The 16,187-nt window shown below is 41.8% G+C and overlaps 1 protein-coding gene across 4 annotated transcripts in view; it reads right to left on the bottom strand.

Annotated features, from left to right (window-relative positions):
• Window positions 1-9,518: 9,518 nt before the first annotated feature.
• LOC128741152 (choline-phosphate cytidylyltransferase B-like) overlaps window positions 9,519-16,187 on the bottom strand; it is a 64,189-nt gene continuing 57,520 nt past the window's right edge. For 3 of the 4 annotated variants that reach the window (XM_053836755.1, XM_053836754.1, XM_053836756.1), the window contains exon 6: window positions 9,523-10,929. In XM_053836755.1, the coding sequence (XP_053692730.1) occupies window positions 10,174-10,929 (756 nt within the window). In that variant the 3' untranslated portion in view covers window positions 9,523-10,173. Of the gene's footprint in view, window positions 10,930-16,187 lie in introns of all 4 variants that reach the window. The other variant, XM_053836757.1, reaches the window with a different exon arrangement.

Genomic DNA, 16,187 nt, shown 5'->3' on the forward strand with positions numbered 1-16,187 from the left:
TACACGAACTCCTCTACCACTTCTAGTTCGTCGCCGTCAACGGTTACCGTCCGTGGGAGGCGCGCATTTGTTTCCTTTGAGCCTCTTCCTTTCCTGTATTTGGTCTTGGACGCATTTATTTTTAGCCCAATTCTCCTAGACTCCGCTTTCAGTCTGGCGTAGATTGACTCCGCCGTCGCAAAGTTCCTGGCAATGATATCGAAGTCATCTGCAAAGCCTAGAAGTTGGCTACTCTTGGTAAAAATCGTGCCTCTCGTTTCGATGCCCGCTCGTCGGATCACCCCCTCAAGAGCGATGTTGAAGAGTATTCAGGATAAACCGTCATCTTGTGTCAATCCTCGCCGCATCTCGAAGGGACTCGAGAGTTCCAGAGATGCGTACGAACCACATCACTCGATCCAATGTAGCTCTGATCAGTCGCGTCAGTTTGTCCGGAAAACCATGTTTGTGCATTTTCTCCCATAGCTTGTTTCGATCGACTGTATCGTATGCTGCTTTGAAATCAATAAAGATGTGATGCGTGGACACGTTGTACTCCCGACATTTCTGCAAGATCTGTCGGATAGTAAAAATTTGGTCCGTAGTTGCGTGAGCCCTCATGAAACCCGCCTGATAATTCCCTACGAAACCTTGTGCTATCGGTGACAGCCGGCGTAACAGGATCTGGGAGAGTACCTTGTAGGCGGCGTTTACCAGCGTAATACCACGATAGTTGCAGCAGTCTAGCCGATCACCCTTTTTGTAGATGGGACAAACCACTCCTTCCATCCATTCCTCCGGTAGCTTTTCCTCCTCCCAAATCCTCGAAATAACCCAGTGTAGAGCCTTTGCTAGCGTTTCTCCGCCATGTTTATAAAGCTCTGCCAATAGGCGGTCCTTCCCAGCGGCTTTATTGGTCTTCAGCAGCCTGATTTCTCGTTTGACTTCTTAAACCATATTATTAAACCATATTATTGAGATTACGCAACTGACTTTATATCTTAAATTCGTCGTACCGTTTTAAAATGCGTCCATCAACATTTTTCATTGTCCGAACTAAAAATCACAACAATGTTTACGAAGCTAACGCGCATGTATTTGTGCAGAACGGCATGACAAATGTTATTCTGCAAAATTTCTGCAGGTCAGACAAGTTTTCCTGGCTGTAGAATAACGACAATACCTTGCGTGAGATATTTTCAATTATGAATGATGGAAATTAAAACGATTAGTCTACATTTTCTTCATCGTCGCACGTAAAAACGTAGGAAATTTGACTGGTAGGATTTCTTTATTGATAATAAGCATTTAAATAGATCTCAGCTCACTTTGATTGATCGCGTATGATATACAACAAACTAAAATATTAGGGAATAACTAGTTTTGCATTGTATGTCATAAAAATGCTGATATTTTTAATAATTTGTGTTGAATAGGACGAGAATAGGCAATTACGACGAAGCAGCAACAAACCCTAACTGAATTTTTGGAGCACGCGTAAATATATCATACGATAAAACACTCGACTGATATATTGATGAAAGCTTAAAGAGAAAGATTGAATATTCTGGCCTCGTGGATAATATGTCCCGCTTCGTTTGTTCCTAAACTATAAAAAACTAGGCAAAATTTGCCGAGATTTAGACAACCGAGCGCTCGGTGAAAATTTCGGTGGTGCATATCGACGTTTAGTGATGAAACCTCGGCAAACCGCGCAGCAGGCGGAGGAAGTGGGCTTCGGATGAAACTTAGAGGAAGACCGACGCGCGAAGAGAGGCGAAAGCAGGCATTGAGCGAGCGCGAACCAGACCGGCTAAGACAGCTGCCTGTCAACGATACTGGAGAGGGCTGTTAAACGTGCTTGTAGGCGGGACAAGAGAGCCTGGACTAACTTCCTAGCCGAACAAGTGAGAAACGATATTTCTCGCCGCCTTAGTGGTACCAGGATGAATACAAAGATGCCGCTAAAGGACAGAGCTGGTCAGCTACTAACTGACCGTACAGAACAGCTTAAGCGATGGATTGAACATTTTGAACAATTCTTCCGAGTTCCAAATGTCAGAGACCAACAAAACCAGCAGCGTATGACGCCTACAGTTCGTCGAATTAATCGCGTCAACTCGGAGGCGCCATCGCTGGATGAAATTGTAGCAGCCATCAAGAGTATGAAATCCAATAGAGCGCCAGGGATAGACTGTATTTCAGCCGAAATGCTTAAAGCTGACCCATCTTTGTCAGCCAAGATGATGCATCAGCTTTTCAGCAATATATGGGAAACCGCAACTTTTCCGGTGCACTGGATGCAGGGCATATTGGTCAAAGTCCTTCAGAAAGGAGGCCTAACTGAGTGCGGTAACTGGCGTGGCATCACGCTGCTCTGTATTACTCTCAAAGTACTCTGTAACCGGATCCAGGAGAAGATCGACGCTACTCTCCGGCAGCAACAAGTTGAATTCCGTGCTGCCCGATCATGTGTAGACCATATCACAACGCTCCGTATTATATTGGAGCAAAACAACGAGTTCCAGGACTCTCTTCTGCTGGTATTCGTTGACTTCGAAAAGGCGTTCGACCGACTCAACCACGAAAACATCTGGGGCGCACTTGGGCTTAGAGGAGTTCTAAATAAGCTAGTCCATCTCATCGAGGCTCAGTACGAGGCGTTCTCGTGCAAGGTTTTGCACGACGGCGTCTTGTCCGACCGCCATTACTGCTGGCGTGAGACAGGGCTGCATTTTATCACCACTGCTGTTTCTCATCGTTATGGATCAGATCAGTTGGAACAATTGACAGTAGACCAAATCGAGGATTGCCTTGGAATCCTCTAACGATGGAGCAGCTAAATGACCTCGACCTAGCCAACGACATTGTCTTGCTCGCACAACGCCGAAACGATATGCAGAGCAAGTTAGATGACCTCTCCGAAAGCTCCCAGGCAGCAGGTCTCACAGTCAATGTAGTAAAAACTAAGTCGATGGTAGTGAACACTGACAATTCCACCAACTTCACAGTAGCGGGACAACAAGTTGAGCAGGTAGAAGCCTGTCAATATCTTGGTAGCCAGACAACGCCCGATGGTGGTACCAAGACTGATATAGCCACACGGATTAGGAAGGCCAGGGGTGCCTTTGCAGGTCTGCGAAACATTTGGCGCTCAAACCAGATTACTCTACGTACGAAAACCCGAATCTTTCATTCAAACGTTAAATCCGCACTGCTGTATGCCCGCGAAACGTGGTCTCAGCGAAGACAATGCAAAAACTGCACATATTCATCAACCGGTGCGTGCGATACATCATTCGTGGCTGGTGACCTGATAACTGGATGTCCAATGAGGAACTCCATCGTCGGTGTCATCAACGGCCAATAACCACAGAAATTCGTGAACGTAGATGGAAGTGGATCGGACACACCTTGAGGAAAGGAGCGAACGAGGTTTGCAGAGGACTAGGACAGCGTAGAAGAGGCAGACCCAGAGGCTCATGGCGATGCTGCTTAGCCAACGACATCCGGCTGTAGACGAGAACCTCCCAAGGAACAAAACGGCAGCACCTAAACAAGCAGGTGTGGAATAAGAGTTGTGTGGTAGCATTCGGTGCTGAATAAGCGAATTTGCTGTTGTTTAAACGTCATATCTTACGTTTTTTCTAGCTTCTAATCAACATTTATACGTTGTTATATAATTGCGGAATAAGAGTCGAATAAACGTTATGCAAACGTATCGGCAGTACGGCTAAGAGCAGGTGTGGAATAATGGTCGCTTAAAAGCTACCATGAAAATGCATGTCGAATAGACGTTGTGCAAACGTGTCAGTCAAGAGCAATTGTGGAGTAAAAGTGGAATAAGAGTGGAATGAGCATTGCGCAAACGTATCAGCAGCATTACGGAAATCAAGTGTGGAATAATAGTGGAATAAGTGTGGAATGAGCGTTGCGCAAATGTATCAGCAGCATTGCTGAGAGCAAGTGCAGAATAAAAGTGGAAGAACAGTGGAATAAATGTTGTACAAACGAATTTGCAGCATTGCTGAGAGCAAGCGTGGAATAACAGTGGAATAAATGTTGAGCAGCATTACTGCGAGAAGGTGTGGAATAAAAGTGGAATAAGAGTGGAATGAGCGTTGCGCAAACGTATCAGCAGCATTGCTGAGAGCGAGTGTGGAATAAGAGTGGAATAAGAGTGGTATGAGCGTTGCGCAAATGTATCAGCAGCATTGCTGAGAGCAAGTGCAGAATAAAAGTGGAATAATAGTGGAATAAATGTTGTACAAACGAATTTGCAGCATTACTGAGAGCAAGTGTGGAATAACAGTGGAATAAATGTTGCGCAGCATTGTTGCGAGAAGGTGTGGAATAAAAGTGGAATAAGTGTGGAATGAGCGTTGCGCAAACGTATCAGCTGCATTGCTGAGAGCGAGTGTGGAATAAGAGTGGAATGAAAGTTGCCCAAACGCATCAGCTGCATTGCTAAGAGGAATTGTAGAATATGTGTCGAATAATCGTCGTACAAACGTATCAGTAGCAGCACTAAGAGCAGGTATGGAATAAAAGGTGCTTGATGGCAGCCAATAACACCAATAACTTGAATGACACTTTATACTTTACACTTTATAATTTATGCTTTAAATTTATGTTAGGTACACTTTATTTTTATTTTTTTTTTGGTACATTAAGAATAGAAAACATTTGCATAACCACTTTTAGCCGCCGCAAATCTTTGCTGGTCGTGGAAATCCTTTTAAGTGTTGTCTGTACGGTGTGTATCTTTTCCCTCGGCGTGTCGTTGTCCCTCGTCGTACCGAAATTTAACTTTAACAAACTTATATCCAAAGGCAGCCGGCTGCTTGACGCTTTACGAGTTACTCACAATGGATTTGCTCAGCGAGATGAATTCCGTCGGGCTAAAGCCGCCAGAATTGTTATGATCGGGTGGCATAGTGGCGATACCACCACTGCTCCCGCTGCCGGTGCGCGAAAACACCACTGCTTCTCGTGCCATCCGCTGCTCTTTTTTGTTTTCTGGAAGCTCAGGACTATCTGCGTAAACTAATGACGGGGTGACAAAAGTACTCCTTCTCTGCGGTACTAACACGAATCACTCCTGCTGCTAACTAATCACTGCTGCTGCTAGTCACATCACTGCTAACTAAATGAACAATCGCTAACCGAACATTCTGGATTTCTAGTTTCCAGTTAATTTTATTCACTAGCACCGCTTACCGTCGTCAATATTCAAAAGAAAAAAGTCCTCTGCGTTGCGACTGTGTTATGTTTCTGGTGGTACAAGCGAAATGCTTTATTATTTTAGTACAAATAGTTTATTAAATGTTTAACATGTGCGGAATAAATACTTCTAAAGTAATCTTGTACAGCAGATGCCAAACATGATTTAAGAAACTACTCTTCAGCGCTTAAATGTATTTTAGCCCATTTTTGTTCCACACTTGACAAACTTAAGCTGGTAAATCTACATCGGCTGAAAACTCGGCGCCTGTCATATGTCAGATTATCTCAGATGTGTTCGTTGACGGCTTCCGACCGATAGGATGTAAGTTCGAACCCGGGTGAATAAAAAAGTATTTGGTAGGCTTGATCAATTTAGAGTCAACCAATGATTTTCTACTAAAGTCTCTTATTAAATTATAATATATGCATACAAAAATGGCCATGAAAATAGCGAAACCCACAAAATAAAAAAAAATACTTCCTGCATATTTTTTTCTTTTTGCTTGTCTAAAAGTTGAACTGCTGTGGAATAAACGTAGCTTCAGTGTCATCAGCAGAAGTTTAATAAACATATCTATACGTACTGAATAAACATTTTACTATACGTTGCTTAACAGTCATACAAACGCATCTTCCACGCCCATATTCAGCATTGTGCTGCTTAAATTCTCCAAAACCAACTGTATAAGCATTGAACAGAGGTGTTTAGACATACTTGAAAAGCAGCTATACAGCATGTGCTGAATAAAAGCTGTCGGGTAAACGTTTAATAAGCAAAAATTGTTCCTTGGGCTGTCCCGGCGACAGGTAAAAGCCATGGCGGGTAACCGTCAGCAGTGGAGATCTCTTATTTCATCCCTTTGTTCTGCCGGACCGGCGGACATGGACACCTAATAAAAAATAATACGGATCTTTACTAACGTTTGGTATCATAAAAAATTTTACCGAACACTCGACTGTCAAAATCTCGGCAAAATTCTGCCGACTTCGATACTTTTTTAAAGTGTGTAAGGCAAACTTAAGTTAAAAGTCAAAACATCCAATTAAAAACCAAAACAAAAATAAATTGATTGTCGAAGCTCCCGATGTATTTTTTGCGTCGTTTCCAGAAGCTTGTCATAATCTGTAAACAATCGGTTGTTTCCGTGAAGTGAGATCGGAGAAGTTATTTCTGTCAAAAAAAAGAAGCGTTCAATTTTTTTTGGTATTTAATATGTCTCCAATAAGTAAAAGCAGGCAAGTGGGGAGGTCCAAATAAGTAAAACGGGTTTGCGTTTCTCTTTCACTTGCAGTTGCGCAAGTGTTTGAAAGACAAAAAGGCGGAGAGGTCATGGAAAGGCGATAGGGTTAAAGAGGTGGGGAGAAAGGCTTTCGTTTCTCTTCCGCTATAGGGATTTTCAGAGAGCAAACAACTGCATAATTGACTTTACAGAAGCAGAAACTGACTGAGAGGCCTTAACAGAGGGGCGATACAAAGAACGTCAATATGAAAATATGTTCCGCCATAACTCCGAAACGCCTGGACGGTTATAGTCAAGTGATTCACTGCGGATGTCTTTCACTCCTCTCCTCAAGGCGTGTCCGATCTAGTTCCACCTGCGCTTCCGAATTTGTATTAGCAGGCTGCGACTGATAAATGTTGTTGTTTGCGTATTAGTGACGGTACGTTATCGATCCTGCGCCGAACGAATTATGGTCTCCAATTCTCTCGAACACCAGCTGACCGTGCGTCGTCTTCGACAGCGTACAGTCATTGGGTGCGGGGTCTGCTCCGAAGTCTACGACCTCTTGCTAGTTCTCTGCTGAAAATAGCTTTGGTTGCTCTTTTGCCAGCCATACTGGCCACGTATCTAGCCCACCGCAGCCTGCCACATTGTGCTACCTTCACTATATCAGCATATTTGTATGCTTGATACAGCTCGTGGTTCAGGCGTCTGCGCCACACTCCGTTTTCCATTTGTGCGAATTCGCAAACTACGGGACTTAAGAATTTTACTGGCTACGTAATCCGTAGAAAGTCCGATTCACGGTTGCAATGCGTCGTTTCACTTCGCGGCTTCATAGTTGGAACAAGTGCTTGATAAACTATTATACAACAAAAATGTTTGCGTCAGTCCCGGTGTAGTGGTTATCAATCACGCCTCTCCCATCAAGGCCCCGGGCTCAAATCCCAACCCCGCAGAAAGAAATCCCGAATTACCCAAGCTGTTAAAGTGACTATAATTAAGCAAAAAAAGAACGAAAATGTTACTTGGGTATCATTCCTCATCCAGTTCGACCTCAGCACCAACACCTTTCGGACTCCCACGTTCCCTGCCAACAACTGTACTTCGTTTTGGCGGTGTTAATGGTAAGTTCCAATCTCGTTGCTTCCCGTTTAAAAGGTTCTAAGGTTGATTCCGATGATATCGACGTCGTCCGCAAAACCAAGAAGCATGTGAAATGAGAGGTTAGAGAGTGCAACCCTTTACTTCAATCGATCCAATGTAACGATAGTGGTTAAAGTTTTACCCGCTATGCTAACTCTTGATTTTGAAATCCAGCGTCACACGACTCAGCGAAATTTATTTCATCTAAAAACCATGATCTTCATCTGCCACAATTCATTTCGTTTGACTGAATCGTGCGCCGCCTTAAAGTCCACAAACAGATGGTGAGTCTGCAAGTTATACTCTAGTAACCGACGCAGGGTAAACATCTGATCCGTCTTCACGAAAACAAGCATGGCACTCGCCGACTTCGCTAACGGCCTCAGTCTATAGAACAAAATACGGGAAAGCATCTCTTAGGCAGAATTGAGTAATGTAATGCCTCGATAGTTTTTACAGTCAAGACGATGTCCTTTTTTGATTTGTAACAGCTGTGCTACTAGGGTAGTCTTTGCGCCGCTGGATCTTCTTACTAGTGCTGTTGCCCGCGATCACCAGTAATCTCAAATACACGTACTCCACCACCACTTCTAACCGGAAAACCGTGTTTGTACCTTTGTACATTGTCTGCCATAGCTGGTCTCGATCGATTGTATCGTATGCTGCTTTGAAATCAATAAAGTTGTATCAATAGACTGGTAAATATTAGAAATAAAATAAGTAGCTGAACAGTAATACGCGTTTAAAACAAGTATTAGGCAAGTTAGACTTCTTCAGAACTCTGCGTCGAAAGACACCAAAATAAAAACTGTATATAACATGTTTATTATGCTTCAAATGTTTTTTGTTATTTTATTTGTTCTGCAGTAACAATGCTGCTAATGATACAAAGATCTCAATAAAGGTTTAAATTTTTCTGTAAACAACCAACCCAAACCCACAAAGGGGGTTCTGTCACTGGACAGTCTTCCCGATTTCATCAATCAATTTTTTGATGCCAATCTATGCTCTATGCTCGAAAAACCGATGGTTTGTTGTCCTCATGCATAATTGTATTGTTCACTGCTTACGCGGACATTAGAATGATATCTAAAAACTACCAACTTGTCTAACAGCACTGAATTCGTTAACTTGATTATTTTAATTTCACTTCATTGCTTTCGATGTGATCAAATACAAACTTCAGCTTTTTTGAATTTTGTTCTAATTCACAAAATCTGCCCATTTGGTCATGTCGTTAAACAACCTTACTATTGAATATGTATTGTAAATTGTGCTTTTTAACGAATCCGATCCGATCGAGTCAGTCATCCATTTTGTTTTGGCAAAGCACATATTCAAAATACAATTTGCATTCAGTCGAAAAGTTCACAGAGTACTCTCTGGTAAAAAAAAAATCCCTTGGATTGGGTTTGGGGCGAACCAACCACTGGTTGAAAGCCCCATTAAAAAACAGTTAATAAATAATTTCCTTGGAAATATGGGATACTCAAGAAATTATCACCATTCTGCTACCAACTTTATAAATTAACAGTACAACATCGTCATACAAAAAACATAGAATGAAATTTTTTTCTTTGATCGATTTGGCAAAAGAGGAATCCCTTGGTTACTAATAGCAACAGTGAAAAGGAACTGGTGCAACAGGAGCATTAAATAAAAGATGGATGATAGATGAAAGGGTTTTTGCAATGTGATCCAAAATCATGAATTATACTTATCAGCTGAAATTCAATCCGATACTCTTAAAAATCACGCTTCTGATTTTATACTTATATTTATTGTATTCTCCGAATTTTTGGTTTGATTTGCATTCTATGCAAATTTCTGTTACGACCGAGAACCGATGGATGAGTAAAAATGTATTGAATGGATTTTACATGGTTTTTAACCAAGTTTTAACATGTTTCGAAGTAATGAGGTATGAAAAATTAATAAAATAACAAATAAATCGAATTATTCTTTGAATAGGATAATTATTTTATTTTATTTTTACTTCTATTCTTCCTAATTATGGTTCGAGATGTAAAAAATGTATTGTAGAAACAGTTCCGTTACGGATTTTTTGATAAATAATATTGTAAATAAGCATACCGATGCGAGTAATAATCGTAAACGATTGGCGATTTTATTACTAAACAAATTCAACACAAGAAAATTTAAGCAACTGAATTTAATGTGGTGTACTTCCGTGGAGAGCAACAAATAATTGCATGTGCAATTTAGAGGCGCCAAAAAACTAAACCTGCCATACTTATAATCGAGTCTACTAGCTGTTTTGGAACGAATATTAACTTCTCTCTACGCTTGTAATAAAATATTCAAATAAATATGTTTAGGAAATTGAGCTACTCTTATTTTCCCATTCGCTCGCGCCCACTCGCAAATACAGCAAACTCCTCAACGCACACTGCTAAGCAAATATTCCAGCCTGATTCCGATTCCAAAGAGAAAAAAAGCCAATTGCAGCCTCCCCTTGCCAATCCGGTACCAATAGTATTTCGTTTACACCTAACATACTCATCATCATTCGATGTGCTCTCTAAGTTACAAAGACAAAAGCTAGCAACCGACAAAAAAGATGCGGATCCTGCGCATTCTAATGATGCTGTCCATTGTGACCGTTAACCATTGCGGTCAGATTGTAGCTGGAATTGGGCTGCGAACGCGAATCGACAAACTCCTCCTCATCCTCGTCCTCGTCACCATCGAGTTCGTAGTTTGTATCATCGTCGGTTTCCGACAGTTGATTTCGCGATCGGAGTAAATTTGAGCGCTTCATCGGCGGGGAATCCAACGCTGAATCGGCCGGACTTTCCACGTCCTCTTCGCCATCGTACTCGTGCAAACTGCTATTGCTGCCACTGCCCGGACTTCCCGGTTGACTTAGGGCCGACCTTAGCCTCTGTTTCGAATCTGACCAAAAGTTTGAGATTCTGCTGTCTTTGCCGAACATCAGCAGGAACGTACGAATGAAGTCCGAAGATTTCTCCTCCCACTTGCTGAGGATGTCGCCCTTGCCCTTCTTCATCTTATCCTTCAGCTCGTCCATCTTGTTCTGGAACCGGAACTTCTTCTCCGACAGGAAGGACACGTTCAATTCTTTGGCTGTGTACCCGCGAGCGAGATTCCTTCGGACGTAAATGTCGTAGTCCTTCACGATGCGGGCCACGATGTCCGACGTGCTTACGCCCTCGGTGCGCTCGGTCGCCACGAACATGCCGCGCGCTTTGATATTGGCGTAAATATCGTTGCAATCGTCCGAACTGTACGGAATCTCATCGTGCGCCACGAAGTCAATCTTGTGCTTCGCGAGAAAGTCATCATCCAGCTCCCAGGGTGCGTCTCGGACGATCTGTAACCAGAAGACCACGAAAAATTATTAGTTATTGGGAAACTTTATAGGGTTATGGTAGATATAGGATTTTATTAAAGTAGAATCGAAACAAACGCGTGGTATGTCAATTTAAAATTAGCATATGCAGCCTTCAATTCAAGTTTTTGTTTATCAATTATTCCACAAACTTTATAACCTAATCTTTGAAAAGATACTCAAAAAGATTGTTTTTCTTCCTTTTTCCTAATGCAAAATTAATAGTCAAATAATAATAACTCTTTCTACCATTTTCTAATGAACAAATCTCATTTATGAAAAGCACAGTAGAAGAGGACCTATTAGTATATTACCAAAATGTGCGAGAATTCCACACCAAAACAACTTTTTTCATAGCCCTCCAAACGAGTAAATGTTAATGTCCGCTCAACTTTCGTTTACAGCTTGATGTAACTATCTCGAGACCCATAATTTATTTATTTAATCGACTTTCTGTCAATCGACATGGCCTGGTGAACATAATTCGTCCATTCTAGTCAGCTGTAGCCTCAAGCTTCTTGGACAGCGTATACTTGTCGCCAGATCTTACTCCATCGAATCTAGCCATCTTGCTTCATGTGCTACCGGTCGTCACTTTCTTTAGCGGTCATACTTCATGTTCTCAAAGAGCACCGGGAGAATTTAAAGCGTTACTTTTCTGTTTGTAAACTCGCTACGTAGTCCGTAGAAAGTCCAATTCGCAGTTGCGGGCTTCCAGTCTGGTTCACCACTAGACTTGTCGTTTAACATCACGGTTCATGCCATTATCACATGTCACGAGCATGCAAACGTAAATGAATTTCTTGATTACTTTAAAACATTCCTCATCCAGCTCCAACACCAACCTCACAGTTTTGCAGCTAGTTCCAGATGATTTTGAAGTTATTCGGAGAATCAAGAATGTTGTTTAAGAGTGTATCTTCTTACATCAATCTAACCAGTTTCACGAGAGTGGCCAAGATCTGACCAGCTATTCCAATTCTTGATTTATACCTGTGTAGCATTACTCGAATCAATCCAATGGGTTTTGTGGAAAAAACTGCTTCAAGCATACCTTACCACGACTTATTTCGCTTGACTGAATCGTACGCCGTTTGGAATCCACAAACGGATGAAGAGTCGGCAAGTTATACTCCCAAGACTTGTCAACGATCTGTCACAGGGTACACATTTGATCCGTCGTAGAGTAACGCTCTCAAAAACCAGTTAGGTATTCGCCGACAAAAGACTCCGCCAACGGTCTCCATGGAAATATACCCCGAATTGAGCAACGTTATGCCTCGATGCCCTTTTTGAATATACGGCCGTTTAACCAAATCTTCAATATGCGTAATATCTTAAAAATTCCGCCGTATTGCACATAAGCATTGCAAGTCTTCGGCATAGGAGAATTGCTGCTAGTAACATAGCAGACTGTTTTGGAAAAAATCTTTGCATCCTTCCTATGGAAACTATCTTCGGCGCTGGCGAGCACGCGCAATTCTTCGACTCTAGCCTTCCTACATATCTTTCTCTCGATTCTCGCGACTAATTCTCTCGAACGAATTACGTGCGTTCATGTTCGTGTTGTCCTCTACATTCATTCATTCTCGAAAATAGTGAATGAAATCAAATGTGAATCATTCATTCATTTCGAACTGCCGACAACGGCAAACAAAATTACAATAAACGTAAACATTGCTCCGAAGTTTCGATTGTTTCTCCTTCAGCCAGGTTTTGGTTGATTTCAAAAAGCAGGCAGTTTAAGAAACTAAACATTGAAATCAGAAATATCAGTCAAGAGCAAGAAAATTGACTAACAGGTTACTCGAGCAATCATTCAGCACTGCAATTCATACATGAAGTGTTTTGTAGAGTAGAATACTGAGAAAGACAAACACTGTCAGCAGTTCAGTAGTCATGTCCACGGGCTAACGGATAAAAGAATACTACCAGGGCTAAAACTGTAGGTATGCACTGAATGCGTTTTATGCAGGGCTTTCATTTTTTTCGAGCACTAATCGTGCCTATCGTCTGTCTCACAGTGGTCTCTACTACAACCTTTTTTGACGTAGGACTACGTCTTTGTTTACTATACTGGGACTGGGTAGCACTTTGTAAAAACGAAAAATAGAAGTGTAACGTTTGAATGAAATATTTCAAACGCTAATAGCTAGTATACTACTGAACGAAACATAACAGTTAATATGTCGTTGGATAGATAAAATGTCCAGCAATTTTATAGTAACATATTAATAATAATTTTTTATACGCTAAATAATGAAAATGTGTGTAAAGTTTTAAGGTCGAATTTTCCCATACATTTCCCTTGTGATCGCCTAGCTTCACAGGCACGGACGACAATTAGATACAGCAAAGGATTTGGATCCAAATGATAACCTTTAAGACCACTTTGTAAGCCACACCCCTTTTCCAATCCAATTGGCAACATCGATGGCTATTGACGGCAACACCGACCCCGAAGACAAGCGGAATCAGCGGGCAATGGCCAACGTGAATCCCACACGATGCACTTTACGTTACATTTTGCATTATCCCCATCGCAGACATGCGAAATTGTTCGATAGCTTGCTCAATCAGTGTCGGACAATCATTCAAGCAGCAGCAGCCGATATGGTTTCCTCCACCACCTACACTAGCTTACAAGTAGCAGCGGCAGTGCCAGTGACTATATAATGGTACACTTGGTTTGCCGCCTGCTCATTTATCGCACGATCGCACTGACGGACGGTCAGTATTTATCATCGACGGCTATTGGTGGCGAAACCAACGGCATTTGGCGGCAACACCGACAGCAATTGGAGGTAAAAACGATGGCATTTTGGCGGCAACACCGGCAATTGGATGCAAATCCAAGGACTTTTGCGGCAATTAATGGCAATTCGAGGCATGCCCGATGGCATTTTAGCGGAATTCAGCAGCAGGCCATTGTGGTCTTAAACAGTTCTTATAAGAATTATAGTAATTAAAGAATGGAAAGATTTTTCTACACTTTCTAAATGGTTAACTTTCCATTTTGCGTTGTACCATGGTAAACATGGGAAGTGCTTGCTCAGTCAGCGTCAGATAATCATTTGAGCAGCAGCAGCAGTCGATCTGCTTTCCCGGCGCGTCCCGGGCTCGCACGATCGCACTGGTGGACGGTCAGTATTTACCATCGACGGCTATTCGTGGCGAAACTAACGGCATTTGGCGGCAACACCGATAGCAAGTGGAGGTAAAAACGATGGCATTTTGGCGGCAACACCGGCAATTGGAGGCAAATCCAACGACCTTTGCGGCAATTAATGGCAACATCGATGACAATTCGAGGCAAACCCGATGGCATTTTGGCGGCAGTTTCAATGGCAATTATCGCAAACCAACACCAACAACCAAGGCAAATGGAAACTGATCGACTGACGGGCAGCAAATTCAGCAGCAGGCCAATGTGGTCTTAAACAGTTTCTATAAGAACTATAGTAATTGAAGAATGGAAAGATTTTTCTACACTTTCTAAATGGTTAACGTTCCATTTTGCGTAATACCATGGTAAACATGGAAAATGCTTGCTCATTCAGCGTCAGATAATCATTTGAGCAGCAGCAGCAGACGATCTGGATTTCCCCATCACCTACACTAGCTTACAAGTAGCAGCGGCAGTGCCAGTGTCTATAAAATAGCACACTTGGTTCGCCGTCTGCTCATTTATCGCACGATTGCACTGACGAACGGACAGTATTTACCATCGACGGCTATTGGTGGGGCAACACCAGTAATTGGCGGCAACACCGATGGCAAATGGAGGCATAAGCGATGGAATTTCGGCGGAAACACCGGCAATTGGAGGCAAACCAAGGGCTTGGGATGGCAATTGGTGGCAAGACCAAAAACATTTCGCGGCAACATCGGTTGTTAGTGGTAACATTAATGGCAATTGGAGGCAAAGCCGATGGTATTTTGGCGGCAACTTCGATCGCAATTATCGTAAACCAACACTGATGGCAAACGGAAACGGAATGACTGACTGGCAGTAAATTCAGCAGCAGGCCGTTGTGGTCTTAACCCTCTAACGGGCAACACCGTAAAAACGATGCGATCAAGTTAATGACTATTTTATCATGAAAGTACACACGAAAAAACCTTAAGTTCTGATTTTCATGCAAAAATAATTATCTGAAGGAGCGCCAGGTAAGAAAAAGTCCAATTTCTCTTTTTCTTTTTTCATGTCTAACGCTCTGCCCAGATATTTTTTCAATTCAGATATATTACAAAATTAAAATAATGCATGAAATTTACTCATAGAAAAACTTTTTAGGTCAATCATTTTGTTCTAGATGTCCTTTTTCTACAAAAGTAAAAAAGGGAAAATTCGCGCATTAATTATTTTCGAAATTTTTCGGAATTTTTGTTTTTGAAAGATAATAACTTTTGAATGCATGGTCAGAATGTTATGATATTAGTATCAAAATGTCAAGAAATCTGTACAGAACATATTTTCGATATTGCCAATTAAAAACAAATTTCGTATGCGACTCTGGAGCTTCAAACGCGAAGGCCGTCTACAGACGGTCTTACCCGTTAGAGGGTTAAACAGTTCTTGTAAGAGCTATAGTAATTGAAGAATGGAAAGATTTTCCTACACTTTCTAAATGGTTAACGTTCCATTCGGATAATTATTTGAGCAGCAGCAGCAGCCGATCTGGTTTCTCCCACACCTACACTAGCTTACAAGTAGCAACGACAGTGCCAGTGACTATAAAATAGCACACTAGGCTCGCCGTCTACTCATTTATCGCACGATCGCACTGACGGACGGTCAGTATTATGATAAAACTAATCCATTTCTACTTAACAGTGATTTGGTATTTCCTATCACTCATGTATTAGCGGGCAACCATCATCCTAGAGTCTAAAGGACCGAATAGCGACATCCATCTATATATTGGCAACAGTAATTATAGTATTGATTTTTAAGAAGTGCTATCAGCTCAAATATAGCTCTTTTCAGGGCCACCAAACAATTTCAAACGGTTTTTTTTCAAAACCACCATTGATTCAATGAAGAATTAAATCAAAATATTTCGCTCTTCTTTTACAAATAAACACTCAAACAATGATACTCACAGATACTCAAATATGCACATGCCATAAATGCAGTTTGCATTAGTCTCTGATCTAATAATCAGACATAAAGTTATACTTCATCGATTAAAACATGTTATCAATGTAATGAGTATTATATGACACAGTCCTACGTC

Source organism: Sabethes cyaneus, chromosome 3 (assembly GCF_943734655.1).
Source record: "Sabethes cyaneus chromosome 3, idSabCyanKW18_F2, whole genome shotgun sequence".
In the NCBI taxonomy this organism is placed as follows: domain Eukaryota; kingdom Metazoa; phylum Arthropoda; class Insecta; order Diptera; family Culicidae; genus Sabethes; species Sabethes cyaneus.